The 22688-nt window shown below is 37.0% G+C and overlaps 1 protein-coding gene across 2 annotated transcripts in view; it reads right to left on the minus strand.

Moving 5' to 3' along the window:
- Positions 1–13107, minus strand: part of LOC136205900 (succinate-semialdehyde dehydrogenase, mitochondrial) — a 30266-nt gene extending 17159 nt beyond the window's left edge. The window contains exons 1-6 of one of the 2 annotated variants that reach the window (XM_065996748.1): positions 12939–13107; positions 4226–4339; positions 3720–3819; positions 2059–2107; positions 1851–1938; positions 713–823 (exon numbers count right to left, since the gene is read on the minus strand). In XM_065996748.1, coding sequence (XP_065852820.1) covers positions 713–823; positions 1851–1938; positions 2059–2107; positions 3720–3819; positions 4226–4339; positions 12939–13055 — 579 coding nt within the window. In that variant the 5' untranslated portion in view covers positions 13056–13107. Of the gene's footprint in view, positions 1–712; positions 824–1850; positions 1939–2058; positions 2108–3719; positions 3830–3919; positions 4009–4225; positions 4340–12938 lie in introns of those variants that run through there. The other variant, XM_065996749.1, reaches the window with a different exon arrangement.
- Between the last annotated feature and the right edge of the window lie 9581 nt (positions 13108–22688).

Here is a 22688-nt window from a genome sequence, read left to right on the forward strand (position 1 = left end):
ACAGTTAGAGTGTGTTTGTTTTGAGGGAAATGGGAAATGGGAATGAAGGAAATGCCAATGTACCTAGACACATCTGTCTAGATATATTGGCATTGTGTTCCTTGCCTTCCCCATTTCCCTCGAAGTAAACACACTCAATTTCAGTGATCATGACTTTTAAATTTTCAATATTGTATTTCTTGAAAGCTCAAAATTCTGAATTCAGATTTTCAGAAGTACATGACCTAGTTGGATTATTGAAACCTTATCAAGAACTCCGTTATAAGGCAGCATTACAATTTACACACGCATCTATTATAAAAACCTTCTGCAGAAATGTTAATTTTTTACAAGCAGCTTAGTAGGTTCAAAAGAACCTTTCAAGTTCATACAAGACCCTAGTCAATGTAAAACCATATAATTTACAAGACCAGTGTTGTGGGAGATGGATAGATAATCCTAAGCACCTTCATTTCTCTCTTGTTGTAAGAGTTGGAAATTTAGCAGCTACATTCTTAAAACGTTATTCTTCATTACCTCAATGGTCATTTTGTTTTCCAGGTTATTTCCATCACAAAGGCCAAATGAGAACATATTATATTAAAAATCATACGCACGACAACCTTAAAGAGGCTTATTTCCATTCTCAAGTGAGAAATGGATGAGATTTTACTAGTAGACAAAAAATAAATGATTAGTTAACTCGTATAAATCAATGAAAAAATTAGCACACCTGCTTTAGAACAAGTAACCGACGATCGCCCAAATGTGCTGGGATTATGTCACCATATACACGTTTTGCTTCCTCTGCAAAGAACTCAATGAAACCAGCTCCATAGACAACCTATTATTTCAATCATAAGTTCAATGTTGCAAATACTTGAAAAATACCAAATTGTAGTTCAAAATACACAAGGCCATGGGCTTGGATACCTCCCAAACCCCTCTTTCCTCCCACATATTAACCAGGTATGGAAAATCTGTTTTCCTTTACACCTGCCTAGGCTTGTGCTGAATCAAACATGGTTTTGAAAACCGGACCGGCTGGTCAGAGCAGGTTGGACCAAAACCTGTGGCTAGTCCAGTCTGGTCAGGGTATCTAGTATCTACCCAGTATATCTCTAAACTGGTGAATTACGAGTTAAACCGGCAGTTCGACCGGAGAACCAGCAAGACCCAGTCAAGGTTTGAATCAGTTTTACTGATTAAGACCTTCAGTTTAAAAGAAAAAGGAAAAAACTGAATGGCAAACATGTGATTCGAAGTTAGCAGGTATAATGCTTATCACCAGGCTAAATTCTTTTGATATTCATTGTCACTGATTAAATATATTAAATTTCAATATTTTTAAAATCATGCTCTATTCAACATTTATTTTCAACCTTTTCCAGAATTAACATAAATCAAACCAGCTTTTTTTTGTATAAATTAAAAAATACTAAATTAAAAAAAATAAATACTTAAATTTTAAAACAATAAAAAAATCCAAAGTAAATCTTAGAAAGTTAAATAAATAACCTAATTCAAATCCAATTATAAGACACACACATGTATAAATGAATAAATATATATATACAAGAATAATATTTTACAACAAAAGTAATATTTTATATAAATTTTAAAGTTTCACATCTATTATATGTTTTATATCTTTAATTTATTAAATACATATAATTATATATGATCTTCTAAAAATCTATCTATGATATTTTAAAAATAACGACCTGCAATTTGACCCTGGTTCAACTCTAGTTGAACCTTAAACCCTTTAACACTTTGTCTTTACCAGTTTGAAGACCGGGCCGGGTCTGAAAACCATGGAACTAAATAACCTACTTATGAAATTTCAATCACAAGTTTGAGAGTAATACCTCGGCCATGGCTTCTGCTAGAGGTTTCCCTTGCTCTAAGGTTATTAGTTGTGCAAGTTCTTCTTTATGGGTAATCAATAAGTCGTACCTTAAAGTTGAGAAAGAACTCTACAAGCATCAGCAAACTATATATAGAGCTATATACCTTAGAATCATTTCTATGCCACAGAATGTGAGAAATTTGATCTCTTCAAAATAAAGAACATACCAATTTCGTAAACGTTTGCTCCTCTCAGTAGCAGTTAGTTTGCTCCAAGCTATGTAAATGAAAAGTTCATAAATACATCAATTTCAAATATTTAAATTCAATAGAATTCACTTTTCAATAACAAGCAAAATATTATAATAACTAGAGGCTATCCTATAGAAAACTGTTCAAGCAATACGGAGAACAGAAAAGTGCATTTTTGTCGATGAACTTTTTGACACTGGAAGAAAGGAAACTAAACCAATAAACAAGCAAACAGAAAAACAACTCCTCTGTTCCCACAGGGTAATGCCCCTTCCCAAGCCTAAGGCCGCGACCCAAATTGAATTTTCCAAAAAGCTGCCTATTGCTCTCACTCTTTCTCTGTTATAACAAAATGCCAGCTAAGGGACCTTTCCACGTCCCTTTAAACCCTTAAATTCATAATTTCTAGCAAACATTGAAAAAAAAAAAACACTACAATGACTCTCAAAAACAATACATACATACATACATACATACATATTATATTCAGTTAATGTTGGAACTCCTTGGGGGCTTCCTAAATAAGAAAAGCACCTAGCAACTCTTGCAACTAAAATTTTAGGTGATAAACTAAGTGCCTATAAATGTGGTGATGAAATAACTTACAAAATCACCACTGAACTTTTGCCAAATGCTGAAATCAGCAAAAAACTTCACCCAGCCAAATTTTTAACAGAATAACAGACATGATGATATCAGTAATGTAGATCGTCCCTAATATAGTTCAAGATCCTTTTGGCACAGATAATTTAAATGAAAATAGTGAAGTGAGAGAAAAAGAGAGGAGCATGAAGAAATCTCGGAGGAAATGAGGTGGAGAAATTATTTGGAACTGTATTACTTTGTGACTAACTTAGCACATAATAAAGTACCCCTGCAAGCCTCTAGATATGTAATACACTGTTATTAAAATTGTAAGATTCATGAGTCGAGTCAGCTATATTTCGAGCCGTCTCTAAAGGGACGGCGTAATCGACATGAATCAGTGGTGAATCGGCCAAATTGGTCAAGTGGTCCGAGCCAACCGATTCTGGACAACAGTGGAAAAAACAGAAGATAGTTCCAATTTGAATGCGACTTGTTTCATACTTCCATCAACGTGTCGTCTATTCTTCCTTGTTCTTCCGTCATTGTTCATCCAAAATAAATGAATTATTCAAAAGCCAAATAACAAGAAACTCAAACTCTCCATTCTCCAGTAAGTTCCACAAATGGTTTTCACTACCAAAGATCACCAAGTTGATAAATCATGAGACTCTCCTCATCTTATCATCAATTCACAAAACAGAAGACTCTTGAAGGCGAGTCAAAAAATCTTTTAGCATTTTAATAGTTTTAAAAACCATAAAAAAGAAATTACATATGTAATATGAAATTAAATTACTATTGAGGGTTATAAATATTTTATTTTTTTATAATACTATCAATTTGTACCGAATCTTACGATTCGATTCACGAGTCACAAAATGAGGATTTCGATTCATGAGTCAAATCTCAATTTGACAACTATGATGTAATATCAACCACAAAGTGTAAAAGCAAGATGGATATTTATCTCTACTTTAGGCAGTAAGCACCATCAGATTAGTTTATTAACATAGTGATGTATAGAACATAAAAAATTCTGAAGTTCATACACTGAAATGCATCATGAGCAGAAGATATCGCATCGTTTGTCTCCTTCCCACCCATACATGGGACATCTGCTATAACTTCTCCATTTGCCGGATTCTGAACCTATTGCAAAGTGAAGGGCATACAAGGAAGAAGGTAAGTACATAATCAGAACAAAATAGTAAGAAAAATAGAAGCCTGCTGCAGGAGGGTGGGGACATATTTGTTATCAACAAGCAATTGTTGCTGCTTTCGTTCCTTTTCTCATTTCTCATACACTGGAAACTTATCTTTCTCTTTTTTATTTTTTTCCTGAAAATTTACATTCATCAATGCTTCTAGCACACAGGCAAAAAAAAAAAAAAAACCAAAAACAAAACATTTATACATGGACACCAGGCAACAGGCACGTGCTCAAATTTGTTTAGTATAGAAACTGGCTCAAAGAGTTAAAATCATGCCAAATTTTCTAATGCAAGGGAAATATTTAGAATGCTAAGTCATATACAGTAAAGAGGGATTAGTATACCTGAATTGTCTTCCCATCATATGCATCAATCCATTTCCCCCCAATAAGACCCTGTGTACGTAATAAACCAGCAGCACCAAGTCGAGTAACAAGACTCTCAGTCTTCATGCTTATCTGAATCCAAAATCATGTAAACAACATTGAAGATTTTGTAATTTAATCATGTGAGAATGTAAAGAAGTATTAAAAAGTCACCAATAAGTCAATAACAATAACATGCCAATGTTTCAAAAACATCTTTTTGCAGGAGAGATAACTATATTAATGTTGAAAACAAAGCTAAATAATACAGAAATTAAACAAGCAAAGATCGAACACAAGGCTTTGTTAACGAAGTTACGGCAGTTTTGAATTGCCTACTTCTCCGGGAGCGATGAGTTCTTATTGATCGAGTAACTGAAAGATACAGCTTTTACATGTATCTATAATGCGATTACAAATTACCGAAATACCCCTGTACCATAAGCCCCTTTGATATTATGAGCCATATACAACAATTAACGATTCTGCAAAATTTAAATGTACCACCGCCATGCCTTGACAACATTAATAGAACACCACTTCATAGAAAATATTTTCATTTCAGCCACTATCAGTATGCATCTCACTTAGTATAGAGTACATAATATAACTAAAAGGAAATAAAAATATCAACATTATCTTTTTACTATGAAGCACCATATGACAAATTCTAGACACATCTCATTGGATCATTTGTATTAGAGGAAAAATGCAATATATGATGCTTTTTCTTTTTCTTTTTTTTTTTTCTTTTTTTGAAGCAAATATGATGCTTTTTCTTGTTCATATAAATAAGCATGAACTCTGGAATCTACCATTATCAACAATTTCAACAAAGTCAGGCAAGTGTATGATCGAGAAGGTCAAGGCCTTTCTTGCAACTCTATACCTTCCCAACTATACGCGACATTTACAATCGGACCTTAAAATTTAATGAGAATCTAGGGTGAAACAGAGCAGTATACTTTATGCTGTCTACAAGTTTACACATTTCTCGCTACACTTCTCCCACTGGCTACTTTAGCAAGAATTTGGGTAAGATCTAAAACACTTACCAGAAAATAAAAATCAATAACCTAAATTTTATATGCAAAGAAAATACAAGTTGCAATTGGTAATGGCAAAACCCCTAGCAACTAAAATGAAAAATCTCACAGGTACAGATATAAATTATTAAAAATATATGTTCTACTTTTTCCAATCATTGTTCTTTTCACTTTCCGTTTCTACAACAACAAAGCCTTAGTCCCGAAATGATTCGGGGTCGGCTAACATGAACCATCATATAAAACCGTGAAAATCAAGTCGTGTCAGCGACACAGATTCGCTCCCTCCACTCCGTCCTATCCACTACCATATTTTCCTCAATTCCCAATAAACTCATATCACTCTCGATCACCCTCCTCCAAGTTTGCTTAGGTCTTCCCCTACCCCTCACCACTACATCCCTTTGCCACTCTTCGGTTCTCCTAACCGGCGCATCAAGCGCTCTACGTCTCACATGGCCAAACCACCTTAGTCGGTTTTCTCTCATTTTATTCTCAATAGATGTGACCCCTACTTTTGTCCTAATTATTTCATTACGCACCCGGTCCTTTCTCGTGTGACCACACATCCATCTCAACATACGCATCTCCGCCACCGACATCTTATGGATGTGGCAGTGTTTCACTGCCCAACACTCCGTACCATATAACAATGCTGGTCTAATTGCCGTCCGGTAGAATTTTCCCTTCAATCTATTAGGCATGCCGGGATCACAAAGGAAACCCGTAGCACTCTTCCACTTCGACCAACCAGCTTTAATCCTATGAGCAACATCTCCATCTACTTCTCCATCCGTTTGGATAATAGATCCTAAATACCGGAAGCAATCCGAGGCCTGAACAACTCTCCCATCTAGGGTGATTGTCCCTGCCTCCCTACTCCTACAGCCGCTAAACTTACACTCCAAATATTCTGTCTTACTTCGACTCAACTTAAAGCCTCTAGATTCTAGAGTTTGCCTCCATAGTTCCAACTTCATCTCCACTCCTTCTTTCGTCTCATCAACCAACACAATATCATCTGCAAACAGCATGCACCATGGTATACCATCTTGAAGTGAACTTGTTAGTTCATCCATAACGATGGCAAAAAGAAATGGGCTTAGTGCGGAACCTTGATGCACTCCAATCGTAATAGGAAACTCTTCAGTCTTCCCAACACTTGATTTCACTTTCCGTTTCTAACTATCTTTTAATTTTCTAAAAGTAATAATAATTCTGAGTTCTCAAAAAAAAGTAATAATAATTCTGAGTTCTCAAAAAAAAAAAAAAAAAAAAGATTTCGTTTATGTTTTCTGCATATTAGTTCTTGTAAATGTATCATTTGATTATGATTCTTTTATCTGAAAAATAATTACAATACTTCTCAAAAAACAACTATTTTGCTTTTCAGAAATTGCATATACTCGCACATCTCACGGATTAGTATATTAAAGAATGAAATGGGACCACAAATATAAGTTTCTCATACCATTCAATTTTTATACCCCGATAAGGTAAAGACATGAACCATCAAGAGAGCAACTAATTTCAACACGAGAAAACATTTAATACATAAAGCCAAAGCATTTGCTCTCTGGAATTTTAAGAAATTTAGTTTGCAAAATTAAGAAACAATTTGCTACAATGATCTTACAAACAAACGACCAAAGATAGCTAGAAATAGAAGAATATAAGATCGCAATCACTTTTCTCTTCACCAAATTTTAACTCAGACAACACAGAAATAAGAAGTCAACTAGAGTATCGGTTAACGTAAAGCCAAAACATTCAGTCTCTAAAATTTATGTAAACAAACAAAGGTCTAACTCAACACAAGAACTATCTCAGAAGAGGAGGTGAAAAAAATATCGATAAACATTGAATACAAAGCTCTGATACCACATAAACCGCTGGCAAAGATTAGGAGTAGATGATAAATGATTTGCTTGAGGCATGATAAAAAATCATTGTCCTTGTTACAAAATAAGTCAATGTAATAAATGTATAACATGCTTAGGCTGCTACTAGATCATGCTTAGGCTTCTGTGACAGCTATAGGGCTGCTAGTAGGGCCATTGTTTTCTTTATTGTAGGGAAAACTTTGTATAAATATGTGTATTCATCTTAAGTTTAATATATCAATGCAGTCTCTTAATCTACATGGTATCACATGTATTCTAGTCTGTTAAATGGTATCAGAGCCTAAGGTCTAAGGTTTCTGAAGTCTTTTTTCTGGGTAGTATTTCCAGAGTTGTGTTTCTGCAAGGGTTCAATATTTTCTGGGTAGTATTTCCCAGGTTCAATATTTTCTGGGTAGTATTTCCCAGGGTTCCATTTCTGTCAAGAGCTTGGGTCTCTTGAATACTCACTGTTGGGACGTCATTTTATCTCACCACCCCTCTAGTTCATCCTCTCCGCCTCCGATCGGTGTTTCCTCACATTCCGGCCACCCTGTGTCGTCGTCGCTGTAAGAAAATTCCTCCTTACATGGGATCAGAAGCTTGTTTTGGGTTTCTGGATTGAGATTCCAGAATTTGTTTTCGGCTTTATGAGTAGAATTTCTGGGTTACATTTCTGGGCTGTTTCTTTCAGCATTGTTTTCTGCCTTGTGAGCAGACTGTTTGGACCTAGGGTTCCAAGTTTCAGTTCTTCCACCGATGTCGCCTCTCTGTTTCCAATGTGTCTGTTCGGTCAGGTTTCCGGTGAATCTCCTTTTGTGCACTGATGTTGCTGGCAGCCTCTTGCATGTGGCTACAACTGAGTTTTGCTTCTCTGTTTCGGAACAAAGCTTGATGTTCTTCTGCTGTCGTCTGTCCTGTCCAATTTGTTCTTCTAGGCCGCGTTTCCCAGATTATATTTTTATATTCTAAAGTATTTTGAGTGCACTGCCTTTAAGACTATATTATCTGTATTTGTAGCAAGCTGAGCATGATTAAAATCCATGCTCCAGCTTGAGGGAGAGTGTTACAGAATAAGTCAATGTAATTAATGTATAACATGCTTAGGCTGCTACTAGATCATGCTTAGGCTTCTGTGACACCTATAGGGCTGCTAGTAGGGCCACTGTTTTCTTTATTGTAGGGAAAACCTTGTATAAATATGTGTATTCATCTTAAGTTTAATATATCAATGTAGTCTCTTAATCTACATGGTATCACGTGTATTCTAGTGTATTACATGGTCTCTTACAGTCCTTAACATCTCCATGGACTCCTAGTCCACTCTCTACAAATACTACAACAACAACAACAACAAAGCCTTAGTCCCGAAATGATTCGGGGTCGGCTAACATGAACCATCATATAAAACCGTGAAATCAAGTCGTGTCAAGGACACAAATTCTCTCCCTCCACTCTTTCCTATCCACTACCATATTTTCCTCAATCCCCAATACACTCATATCACTCTCGATCACCCTCCTCCAAGTTTGCTTAGGTCTTCCCCTACCCCTCACCATTACATCCCTTTGTCACTCTTCAGTCCTCCTAACCGGCGCATCAAGCGCTCTTCGTCTTAACAACAACAGCAACAACAACAAAGCCTTAGTCCCGAAATGATTCGGGGTCGGCTAACATGAACCATCATATAAAACCGTGAAATCAAGTTGTGTCAGCGACACAGATTCTCTCCCTCCACTCTTTCCTATCCACTACCATATTTTCCTCAATCCCCAATACACTCATATCACTCTCGATCACCCTCCTCCAAGTTTGCTTAGGTCTTCCCATACCCCTCACCACTACATCCCTTTGCAACTCTTCAACCCTCCTAACCGGCGCATCAAGCGCTCTTCGTCTTACATGGCCAAACCACCTTAGTCGGTTTTCCCTCATTTTATTCTCAATAGATGTAACCCCTACTTTTGTCCTAATTATTTCATTACTCACCAGATCCTTTCTCGTATGACCACACATCCATCTCAACATACGCATCTCCGCCACCGACATCTTATGAGTGTGACAGTGTTTCACTGCCCAACACTCCGTACCATATAACAGTGCTGGTCTGATTGCCATGCGGTAGAATTTTCTCTTCAATCTATTTGACATGCCGGGGTCACAAAGGAAACCCGTAGCACTCTTCCACTTCGCCCAACCAGATTTAATCCTATGAGCAACATCTCCATCTACTTCTCCATCCGTTTGGATAATAGATCCTAAATACCGAAAACAATCTGATGCCTGAACAACTCTCCCATCTAGTGTGATTGTCCCTGCCTCCCTACTCCTATCGCCGCTAAACTTACACTCCAAATATTCTGTCTTACTTCGGCTCAGCTTAAAGCCTCTAGATTCTAAAGTTTGTCTCCATAGTTCCAACTTCCTCTCCACGCCTTCTTTCGTCTCATCAACCAACACAATATCATCTGCAAACAACATGCACCATGGTATACCATCTTGAAGTGAACTTGTTAGTTCATCCATAACGATGGCAAAAAGAAAAGGGCTTAGTGCAGAACCTTGATGCACTCCAATCGTAATAGGGAACTCTTCAGTCTTCCCAACACTGGTGCGTACACTCGTGCATGCTCCCTCATACATGTCCTTTATGATGTCAACATATTTCCGCGAAATGTCTTTCCTTATTAGGGCCCACCAAAGTACTTCCCTTGGTACCTTATCATATGCCTTCTCCAAGTCAATGAAAACCATATGCAAGTCTTTCTTCTTATTTCGATAGTGCTCCATTAATTGTCTCATTAGGTGGATGGCTTCCATAGTTGATCTTCCCGGCATAAAGCCAAACTGGTTTTCCGAGATCTTCACCATCCTCCTTAGCCTTTGTTCGATCACTCGCTCCCACAGTTTCATAGTGTGACTCATTAATTTGATTCCTCGATAGTTGGCACAATCTTGGACATCGCCTTTGTTCTTATACAACGGGATTAGAATACTTTTCCTCCATTCGGATGGCATCTTATTGTTTCTCCAAATTTTGTTGAAGAACGTCGTCAACCATTCGATTCCTCTCTCTCCCAAACATCTCCAAATCTCAATAGGGATGCCATCAGGTCCTACTGCTTTCTTCAGTCTCATCTTATTTAATGCCATTTTGACTTCACCCTTTTGGATTCTCCGTATGCATTCACGATTTATCATATCGTGAGGGATACTTATATCTCCAACCTCTTGTCCGCACTCTCCATTAAATAAGTTATCAAAATAGGACCTCCATCGTTCCTTGATATCCTTATCTCCAACTAGGACTTTTTGGTCCACATCCTTCACACATTTAACTTTTCCGAGATCTCGCGTCTTCCTATCTCTCATCCGAGCAATTCTTTATATGTCTTTTTCCCCTTCCTTCGTATCCAATCTTGTGTACAGATCCCGATTCACCTTTACTCTAGCATCTCGTATGACCTTCTTTACTTTCCTTTTAGCCTCTTTGTACTTTTCGTAGTTCTCATCACTCCTGCACTTCCCTAATATTTTATAGGATTCTCGCTTACTCTTTACTGCTTGTCATACTTCTTCTGTCCACCAAAATGTGTCCTTACCTGGTGGCATGCTACCTTTAGATTCCCCTAGAACTTCCTTCGCTACTTCCCTTATACTATGCTCCATCTAAATCCATATTACAAGTCCAAATATCTTTTTTGGCCATCTCATCCACAAATTTTTGTTGATTCTCCCCTTATAGTTTCCACCACTTAATCTTAGTCTCCACTTGTGGTGTTCGTTTTCTCATACATCTCCTACTTCGAAAATCAAGCACCACTACTCTATGTTGGGTTGTCGTACTCTCACCAGGGATCACCTTACAATCAATATAACTCTTTCTCCAAGCGCTCCCTACTAGGAAGAAGTCAATTTGGCTTCCATGAACACTCTCAAACCCATCTCGCCTAGAACCTACGTGTCCATTGAGATCACCACCTAGTACCATCTTTTCATCGCTAGGAACCTATTGCACCACTTCCTCCAAGTCCTCCCAAAAAGTTTGTCTTATAGAGACATCTAATCCTATTTGTGGCGCATATGCACTTATGACATTCACAACCTCATCTCCTATCACAAGCTTAACACTCATAATTCTATCGCTCTTCCTAGACACTGTTACTACATCATCAATATACTCCCTATCAATAAGAATACCTACTCCATTTCTACCCTTATCCTTTCCTGAGTACCACAGTTTATAACTCCAAGGAGCCATCTCTCTAGCCTTGGCTCCAACCCACTTGGTTTTTTGTAGGCACATTATATTTATTCTCCTCATCTTCATAACATCTACAATTTCAACTAATTTTCCTGTCAAAGAGCCTATGTTCTATGTCCCAAAACGTAACCTATTACCCCTACCCCTACCATTACCGTGGACTAGCTTATTTACCCGCAAATACTATAAAAATTTACTCTTAATTTAGAAGTATCAAAATAGACGTCATCTCCAACAATACTCCTCATACTCACTCCTTCTTCATTTTGTATCATTAAAATTATTATGTATTTTTATATTTACCAATAGTGAAAGGAAGAAGACCTCAATAATAAATTATTAATAATAAATGAAATAAGGAGTGACTAAGAGTGGATAAAGGCTCCTAAATAATAGAGAGAGAATGGGAACTCTTAGTGATTTGACAAGTGACTAAGAGTCGCTTGGAGTTTGTTCTTAATCCAAACTCCTCAAACTTTAACTTAAGAATCCAACAAATGAGTCTCTTGCATATGCTCTTAAGGGTTCATTTCCCCCGGGATTCAACAACCACTTCTAGAATAAATTTCTAGGAGCAGGAACAACAAATCAAAGATAGAAATAACCCAGCAGAAAAAAAAAAAAAAAAAATTGTAATAAAATAAAACACACCAGTAAACTCTCACTTAAAATTAGATGGAGCGAAAAACTAAAAGTGATGCGTATCTCTATAATGTAAGTATCAGCAGAGAAATACAAATGGCAGATCAACAAAAACCCGCACCTCAACAACTATATATAGCTGCCAAAAAGTTAAAGTTATAATCGTTTACATGCTTGAGAAAATTGTGGATCTTTGGAGAGATTATAGCTAAACAAAAATGATACGTAGAATAACGTTAATTTGAGAGTAAAAGTAGCTGCCACTTGACCAGTAAACCGTTTTAATTGTTGAGAAAAACAAGTAATAATATGTTGGTGGCCAACCCTTGATAAAATCAAGCATATGAAAATTGATTTATAATACACAAAAAAAAAAAAAATCAGCTGAAAATCAGTTTATCTAAAAGCCAAAGCATTCGGTCCTTGAAATTTGAACTAGTTTCCAAGATTAACTTTACCAAAATGATCTTAAAAATCGAACGAAAAATAGCTAGGAAAAAAAAAACAATATCGCGGTTACTCTTATCTACACCAAATTCCAATTCAATCCATTACTTAACCAATAAAAATGTAAAATCGATTGAAACTGAGAATGACAACCAACGTATGTGAAGAGAAAAGAACAAAATGAGATCGCAGTCACTTTTATCTACACCAAATTCCAATTCAATCTGTGACTCGAACCAATAAACAAACAACCGAGAAATTTCAACAAGTCAAATCGAAAATCGATAATGAGAAGCTACGTATGTAAAGAGGAAGATAAAGATAAAGAGAGAACGACGATCACTCGCTAATCTGAAAAAAGCTGCGTGAATGAGTGAGAGCTAAAGACAGAGAGAGATTATGCGAGATTTTACCTGGCGAGAGAGGGAAGGAGGAGAGGTGAGGTGCATGGAATGCAGATGCGAAGAGCAAAAGATGTTGTTTCGACCGATGATGGCAGTCATGCGTGCTAATCTAGCTGCTTTCGTCATTTCTCCTTGTTTCTTCTGTTTGTAATCGCCAAGCGTTACTTAAGTAGCAGCACAGTGTCAACTGATCGCTATGAAACTGTCGTGATAAGTATTGGGGTAAATTAAGTTTATAGTCCCTCATTTATAATGTTATTAATATTAGGATAAATATTTTTTTAACAATGATAAGTAATTTATTTTGTTTATTTTGTTGAAGAAAATAAATTATTTATTAGTTTTTTTTCCATATTATATTAATTAGTTTCTCTAAAGTAGTTGAGCTTGAACAAAACTAACCAAGTAATCCCTTTTAATTAGTAATGATTAAATTTTGTCCAAAATAACAACTTTAGCATTCTATCATTAATCAATTGAAGTTTGATGGTTCAAGCAGATAGTTCCAACATAGCAAGAGTGATCATCTCATCACATCTACATCCGGGACTAAAAGGATACTAGTTGTGAACTTGGATTTCGAATGCATAAATAATCAAGCTGAATACGAAGCTTTTATCATCTGTTTGGAAATCTTAATCGACCTAGGAGCAAAAGAGGTCAAGATTTTCGGTGATTCACAATTGGTCATTCGGCATTTCACATGAGAATACAAATGCTCAAGTTTATCTTTGTTACCTTACTTCACGTTTGTAATCCAACTTTTAGAATTGTTCGATGAGGTCAATTTGGAGCATATTCCAAAAAACGACAATTGGGAAGCTGACGAGTTAGCCCAAATCGTTTCCGGAATGAAGATCTCTAAAGAGACATCATACAAAGTCGTCATCATCAGAAGACAAAGTCATCCTTCCGTGGCAGACCGAGGCGTCCAATTTGAATCATTTGACATTGATGTTAACTTAGCTCAAGATTGGAGGAAACCATTTATCGATTACCTTAATGACCCATCCAAAAAGGTAAAATATTCATTAATCATTCAATCTCGAAATTACATGTTGATGGCAAGTGATTTATACTAGAAGAGCTACAATGGGATGTTACTTAAATACCTTGGCTTTCCAAAAGCAATGGAGGTCATGAAGCAAGTCCACGAAGGCGCGTGCAGAGCTCACCATTCTGAAAGGAGAATGCGGTGGCTCATTAATCGTAATGGGTACTTTTGGCCAATGATCCTGCGAGATTGCATCACATATGCGAAGGGTTGCAAGAAGTGTCAACTGTATGGCCAAATCCAACGAGTTCCCTCAGAAGAATTACACTCAGTCGTGAAACTGTGGCCTTTTAGAGGATGGGTTATGTTGGTCCCATGTAACGTGACAATATTAGTTCCAAGGGGGGGGTTAGGAACTATTTAAAAAATTTCACGTTAGGCTGACTGTTAATTTTTAACTTAGACTTTCTCGAAGTCTTTTAGCACAGTAATACTGAGTAAGTTTTAGACACAAGCTTAGTCAACAGGTGACTAAGTCTGAATTGTCCTTGAGTCAGGAGATAGCACTTGAGTCTATTCCTGAACTCAGCTTCTCAGTTCACTCAACTCAGATTATGTTCTTTTTAGCGTTTAACTAGGCAGTATTATAGCAAGCAATAAGTTAAGGAGATAAGGGTTAGAAAGATATTACTCAGTAGATGTATCCTGGTTCGGCCTCTCCGCCTACATCCAGTCCCCAGAATTCCTTCCGAGCTTTTCAGAATCCTCTACTGAGATCTTTAAAGGTAGAGCACAAACCTTTTACAATAGAAAGCTGAGTATACAATAGTACCTTCCTCTATTCCTCTACTCACTCCTATTTCTACCGCTGAGTACTATGACCGAGTACTCAGCTTCTCCTTTCTATACTTCTAGAAATGATAAGTGTTTGTTTGTCCTAAACAATAATTGCTAAGACACTTTAGATGAATAAGATCACTCTAGACTTTTACACAAGATTGGAATTGGTGTAAAATTTGCTTTGCTTTTCTCACAGAACTTCGAATATCAATTTGGTCAGCGTTTCGACTTAATTGAAGATCTGCATCGAATGAAGCGTTTGAATGGCCTTTTATAGTGACACTTGATGCACCGGTAATTTCGAATTTCGAAATAACCGTTCGAGGGAAACGGCTTCCTGTCGCTTTCACTCAGTACGTGCTCAGCGTCGTTGGCCAATGATATTCTTGCATCTTCTGTCTTCGACAGTACTCATCAGCTTTTCTTCAGGCGTTTAGAATGTTTCCACATTTTTGGCAAAGTCTTCCAGACAGCTTTCTGCGTCTTCTGAACTTTACTCAAAGTAGAAATACTTTGTCTTCAAGTTTGTTCAGGTCAGCCGCTGACCTGACTTCATTGTCGCACAACTCAGCAGCTTCGTCTTGAAGCTTTTGATCAAAGGCTTCTCGATCCTTCTCGTTGCTGGGTTTGCGTTTTGTTCTGCTTCAGCTGCGTTTTGGTCTGTGTGTCTTTCGTACGTTGACTTGGGCTTGACTTTCTTTTATGGGCCTTTGGGCCTTACAACTTAATGTCTTATAAATTACTCAACATTGAACAAACACATTAGTATAAATAAATCAAAGCATTTTAAACTTAATGTGTTAGAATATTTTTATCATGGAGATTTAATTTCTGTTAAATAATTTTGTCAAATCAAAATCATGTGGAAAGGTGTTTCAACAGGTTATTGATCTAATTGGGAAAATATTCCCAGCCTCATCAAATGGTCATTGTTTCATCATTGTTGCCACGAATTACTTTTCTAAATGGGTAGAAGCAACACTAATGAAGCAAGTCGTCCAAGCACAAGTAATCCAATTTATTAAGGAGAACTTAATTCATAAATTCAGAGTTCCAAAATCCATTACCACGGATCAAGGAACCATGTTCACAGGCGAATATATGAATGAGTTCGTAAAAGAATATGGGATCAAATTGATTCATTCCACTCTTTTTTATGCACAAGCGAACGGATAGGCTGAGACGTCTGACAAAATCTTAATCCAATTTTGGGAGAAGATGTTAGAAGACAATCCTAGAGAATGGCACAAAATTCTTTTAGAAACACTATGGGCTATGAGAACATCTAAGACACGGGCGACTGGGGTAAGTCCAGTTTTTCTAACTTTTAGCCATGATGCAGTAATACCATTGGAAGTCGACATGCCTTCATTGCGAGTGATGCGTCAGAACGACTTAGAACCAGATAATTATGTGCAAGCCATGACCATGAAACTCGAAGACTTGGATTACGAAAGGCAGAAGGTGCTCGATTGCATGCTGATTCAGAAAAAGAAAGTAGAAGACGTATACAACAAGAAAGTAAAAAAGAAAAACTTTCGAGAGGGTGAGCTAGTATGGAAGCTAATTCTACCAATCGGGACAAAGGATCGTGAGCTTGGGAAATGGTCGCCCAATTGGGAAGGACTGTTTCAAATCCACAAGATGCTCCCCGGGAACGCGTGTTGGTTGAAGAGCTTACGCGGGGAACCATATAGGAGGTACATTAACGGTAAATATTTAAAGAAATATTTTCAAAGTATGTGGGATGTAATTAATGTAGGAAGTAGTAATTAATAAATTATTTCAATTTTCAAAAATAATAATAATAAATTATTTATGTTTGTGTTTCCATTTTGCTTATATTTCCCTGTTTCTAAAAAAAATTAAAAAAAATTAAGTATGTCTCAGCGATACTTACTCCTAAAACTTTTTTCTAGGAGTACAGGTCCGTCTCGGCGAGACCTCCCCCATCTCGGCGAGACGGGATCCTAAAACTTAATTTCAGGAGCCTAAATCAGCAGGTCTCGGCAAGACCTACCCCAGTCTCGCTGAGACCTGCCCAAATCTCACTTAAATGTGAGATTTGTCGGTCCTCACCCCCACACGATCCGTTTTTCCCACTCTTATCTCTTCCATCGCCCTTGCTCACTCTAAACACATCCCTAAACTTCCATCAACCCAATATTAATCATCCATTAACTCACCTTCCCGCACATCGCCTCTATCCATTTATTCATGTTGTTTATATATATTAAGCAATCATTTTGGTTCTTCTATGCACATCTAATAGAGTCTAAGTGCATGAATCAAGCACATTCTTGGGGGGGCAATCATGCAACCCACCGTGTATAAGCCATTAACATTACATATATATTGTTATCCCCCATCCATAAGCTTTGTCTAAATCTAAAAATTCACGCATTGCTCATTGCTAAATACCTCATAGGGCTGCTACTTTATTTTCTAAAGTTCGATCAATGAAAGAATAATGTAAGTGGTCACGAGCTCAAAACAAGGCTCCAAATAAATCAGAAAAAAAAAAGAAAATATACGACCCGTGAATGTACCTTAAGGAAATAAACAGAAATCAGGCTTTGGATATTGGGCCCAAGAATCACAAAGCTTGAGGGCAGCCTTCTTGTATAGCTCATTTTGTCGGTGCCATTCCAACATCTCATCATAGTGATTGGCCAACCGATCTTTCTCACGGTCCAACTCTTCATCCATCCGTGGGAAACAAGCATTAAACTCAGAATTGGCCCTAACCATTTCTTCCTTAGACGCACGAGATTCAGCTACCTCCTTCTCCAATGCCATAAGACACTCCTCTACAGCTGTAATTTTGGCTAATCGTTGTCTATCTGCTTCTTCAGCATCATTGCTATAAGCCTTAAGCTCTGCCATGTTTGATCTAGCTCGAGCTGCAAGACCCGCTGCCACATTTTTCTCAGTAATATAAGACTAATAACAAAACAATACGTGGTTCTTGACAGATTCCAGTGGCTCCGTCTTGAAAGGATGAGCACAAGTGCCCATCATAAGGTCAAAATCGATAATTGCTCTTTCAACACGGGTTAGAGTCCAATAGTCAAGAGGAGAGGTGACAAGCTTATTAAGATTGACACGAGCATCACTCAACGAGTCATCACTAGGCACGGATGAATCAGCTGCAACAGTAGATGGTCCTTTCAAAAATGAGAAATCCAAGCCGATAAAAGGATTCTAAGCCTTAAGACTGACATGAACAACAAAGAACGCACAAGAGCTGATTCCTGCGACAAGAGGATTCTCAGCCTTAAGATTGACATAAACCAACAAAGGACGCACAAGAGCTGATTCCTACCATATTTGAATAAAAATAGCAATTCAATCAATCAATACAACTAAAGCATCTCAAGTATGGTTCAGAAATAACAAATTAGCAAAAGCATACAAACTCGAGACAATGGAGCAAGAATCATTCGGTTTAGAGAATATGCAGAAGGAAGATGAGCTCGTGTCGAAAGTTGCAATGGAGTCATGTCCACTTCAGTCGAGCCGGCTTCAAGGGACATGGTGCCAATCGAGGAAGTCACATTCCAGCGTGCCCCTAGTTGATCGAGCTTATCATCCTCAAAACCAAAATACAGGTCTTCATTCAGGTCCTCTTCCTCTCCTTGTCTCACAGAAGGCTCTACAGTAGTAGTCACCAGCTTACCCTCGTCCAGCATAAGTGCCTTTCCCTTACCCTTTTCATTTGTGTCAAGCACATTCGGGGGCTGGGAGAGTCAGATTATTGTCTTTTCCTAAGCTACCGCTCGAATCTGAAATAATAATAATAAAACAGCAAAAACAAAAATAAATATATATAAAAAAGTAAATAAATAAAACAAAAAGAGCTTACCAACAGATGGATAAAATGCTGAAAAATGGTTTCCCACCAAGCAACAAAGGAAGGTTGATCCGACCCAAGCAGAAGTGCTCCATGGTCATATTTCGCATCCAGAACTGCAGCGGTTATGTCTTCATCACTAGCCCACACCGATGAGAAGAGGTAGGAAATGGGAGCGGCCCTGGGATAGATTGGAAAAAGCCTAATTGGCATGCCCAAAGACAATATGCATATAAGGTCAGGCCAGGGGTCTGATGATTAGGAAGTTCTTGTTTGGTTCACCCTATGGTGTAACCGACGTGTTGCACAAACCGCCATCCACCATTCAACACCTTCATGGGGGGTAGTAGACAAGTAAGAAAAGGCCCAAGGCAGTAGGCACGAGCTATTTTTCCCAAAAAGGAAACAACTTGTTATGAGTAGATGGCACTAAAGTGCAAAGAAATCTCACAACCACACTAATAGCCAGACTCGAAGAACTATAGCAAAGGTTTACACCAAGATGGCCCGAGGTCCCCGTTAATAAATTAGTGGCCAAATGAGGAAAGTAGACGAAAAGCCACAGCTGCAACAACCACAAACCACCCGAGGCTTTATGAATGGCTTGTCCTCAACAATAAGAGCTAGGCGGTGGAATGTCGAGGCTAACAACATGCTGCCAAGAGCCAAATAGCGTCCTGAAGTCAAGGCCTTAGTAATAATCAGTATCTCTATAGTAGGTCTAAGGCCCAATGATTCAAAGATATAATTGTTAAGCATCATCCACAAGAAATGCACATGATCCTCGTCATCTAGCTCTCTCATGTCTAATTTTTTCTTAATCATTTGGGAATATGTCCCAACCTCTTTGGATAAAATAGCCTTCACTTTAGGGAATGCATCTGTCTCGATACAACTTGGGACTTTCTCTCTAATAATACGCAACCCCGTCAAAGCAACCACACACGTAAAGTGACGGACATGGGGCCTAACGGGAGAATCAACGAGTTACAAACGGTGACCAATAATTCAAAACCCATTTAAGTACATTCACACAAGGAATAATTTCGTAATAGGTCAAATGAACAAAATCCCTAATGCCAACCCAGTCCCAAACACCCGTATATCTCGGCTCAAAACGATCTACAAGGTCATTCCATCTAGTGTAACAATGAAGGAATATCAACCCTCTCTTGTTTTTAGGGAATTGATAAGTTTCCCTATGAAGGGCCAATTCAGTAGCACTACTCAAGGGATAAGGAGGCAATGGAGAATTATTCACAGCAACATGGCTAAAAGTAAAGACACTATCCTGAAATTGAATTGAAGATACAATCAATTAAGGTCTATGAATGCTATCTTCAAACACATGATCAGGAAATTGCAAAATTAATTAATTGGGAATTACCTCCTGCAAGCCAAGAGTTATGCCTAAAACCAGAATCAACGCGAATGGCGTTAGGATACGAACAATCAGTTGTGACAATCAGATACAAAATTTCAACAATAAATCCTTCACTCAAGTATGGTAATTCTAAAATTCTTATTCTAAAATTCCAATTCAATCCGTCAATTATTCAATAAACATGATTCTATATACGGTACAATTAACATAAAAAAGCATAACAAAAAAAAAGAAAAAAATAGCATAAAAAAGAAAGTAGAAAAGAAAAGAGAGCTATGTACCATGATTGAAGTATTGAAAGCTTGATTCTGATATTCTTTTGACCTTTGAGAGAAGAAAAATGGCAGAAAAAAAGAAGAAAGAAGTGTAAAAGAGGAAGAAGAACTGCATCTAATCAAAACCAAAGAGTTTTAAGGGATTTAAAATACTAGAATTCCCGCAGGATTTTGAAGTGTAAAAGAGGAAGAAGAACTGTATCTAATCAAAACCAGAGAATTTTAAGGGATTTAGAATCCTAGAAATCCAGCAGGAATTTGAATTTAATATATTTTGTTAGGATACGAATAATAATAATAACAATAATAAATAAAAAAACTCATTCTTTTATGTATAAATTTTATTTTGCTATTTCATTTATACACAAAAAGGGGGTAATTGTTAGCCAAAATAAATAAATTTTATTTATGTAAATATAAGTAAATAAAATATGTAGTTAATTTTAGAGTAAGTTTTAATGGAATAAAATTATATAAAATAAAATCAAACAAAAAAAGAAATAAAAATAAAAGAATAATAAAAAAAAGACATGTTTGGTAGGTCTCAGCGAGACCTACCCCTGAAACTTTTTTTCAGGATTTTGTTGTCTCATCCGGCTTCTCCGACGCACACCGAACCACATCCAAAGCTAACCCACGAAATCTAACCTCCTCCTCACACCTATGCCTAGTCTCAAAACTCTCTCTTACCATAAATGAGTTAGGTGATGTGGCATGGAAGTTAGAAGGAAGTTAGTGGCGGTTAGTGGAAGTTAGGGAAGTTAATTAGGTGTCAATTTTTGATGAAAAACTGAGAGAAAAATAAGAAGAAGTGGGTTGATTAACTACTCAAAATGTCACTACAAGATACTATAAATAGACCCATTATTCATAGTTATTCACTCATTCAACACATAAAACCCTGCTCCAATGCTTAGTTCTTAATCCTAGGTTCTTAGTTCTTGTTTGTTCTTCATTTTTCCTAGTTTTAATTCCTTTTTTAGCTTAATTTAACGTTAATTCAAGTTTTAATAGCTTCTTTTCAAGTTCTTTCCATTCAATTTAGCATTCCTAAGCCTAAAGTTGTCAATTCCTTAGCTAGAATCGTTTTGCAAATTAATTTTTCCAGATTCGTCCAGTTATTCCAAGCCCAATTTCATCTATTTAAAGTCCTTTTTTGCCTTCAATCCCTTCTATAAATTTGTTTCTGACTTCATGAAGTTAAATTTAGCCTTTTAGTTTGTTTAATTTCGTGTTTAGAAACTCCTTTTACAAGCTAATCTTTGCACACCCAATCGTTTTAGACATTCTGTTTCCAGCTTTTAGCATAATTCGTCCACTGATTTTCCAATCTCATTTTCGTTTATTTAATTTCATTTTAGCCCTCAATCCCTTCTACAAGTTTGTTCCTGACTTCTTGAAATTAAATTTAGCCTTTTCATTTGTCCAATTCCGTATTCGTAAGAATTCATACAGTCCCTCCAAAGTTGAAGGTCAAATTTGTCCCATTCTTGCCTACCACAAGTCAAAAAAATTCTAGATCAATTCCGCTCGTGCCAACCGACTTTCGAGGACTTCAAGCCGACACTAAAATTCAACATCCAGTCGAGATAGTTATTGTGGCTCTGAGTTTATTGTTGAATTTCAACTTTTATTGTTATTGCATTTCAATTATGTATTGATTTGTTTTTCCGATTCAATTGATTTATCTATATGTTTAGTATAGAAATAGTTCAATTGTAATTAATTTTATTTTACTACTTTTGAACATATGTATTTAAACCTTCATTCGTATCAATAAAATACCAATTTTTCATCAAATCATGTGTTAGTTTCACACATTTCAATTTCCTTTATTTTACCCGTTTTTCACTTAATCGCATTAGCTTAAATAAAAATAATTTATCTAGCAAAGTTTCTATAACGACGCTAGAGACCCAAGAGGGATTTTTTTCAATCATTATGTCCCTCGCCAATCGCCTTGTTTAGATTTCAAGTTTTGGCACGCAATTTCCATAAACTTAACCTTTTTAATTGAGAAATAATTTTTCTAACACGCCCGCACCCTAACCACACGTGATAAGGTTGAAAATTAGCATTACTCGCAAAATATCACTAACAAAGGTTATTAATGGCAATAACCCTTGAGTTCCCTTGAGACTGTTTCAGAAGAGACGTGAGGGCGAATGTCCATAGGTGGAGAATGGATGGCAAATCCTACCCATTCAACTCTATTTGGCGCATGTTTTAACATAGTGTATCCTAGCCCCCCCCCCCCCCCCCCCCCATGCTACGTGGTGTGGTATAACACTGGTGAGTCCTTCTTTACTCTCATTATTACGCTTTTGCCCCAACGGTAATATGCGGATGTTATCAGGTATAATTATTAAATAGTCATAGTTATTAAATATTTATAGTTATAGGTGTTAAATAG

This window comes from Euphorbia lathyris, chromosome 9 (assembly GCF_963576675.1).
Source record: "Euphorbia lathyris chromosome 9, ddEupLath1.1, whole genome shotgun sequence".
Taxonomy (NCBI): domain Eukaryota; kingdom Viridiplantae; phylum Streptophyta; class Magnoliopsida; order Malpighiales; family Euphorbiaceae; genus Euphorbia; species Euphorbia lathyris.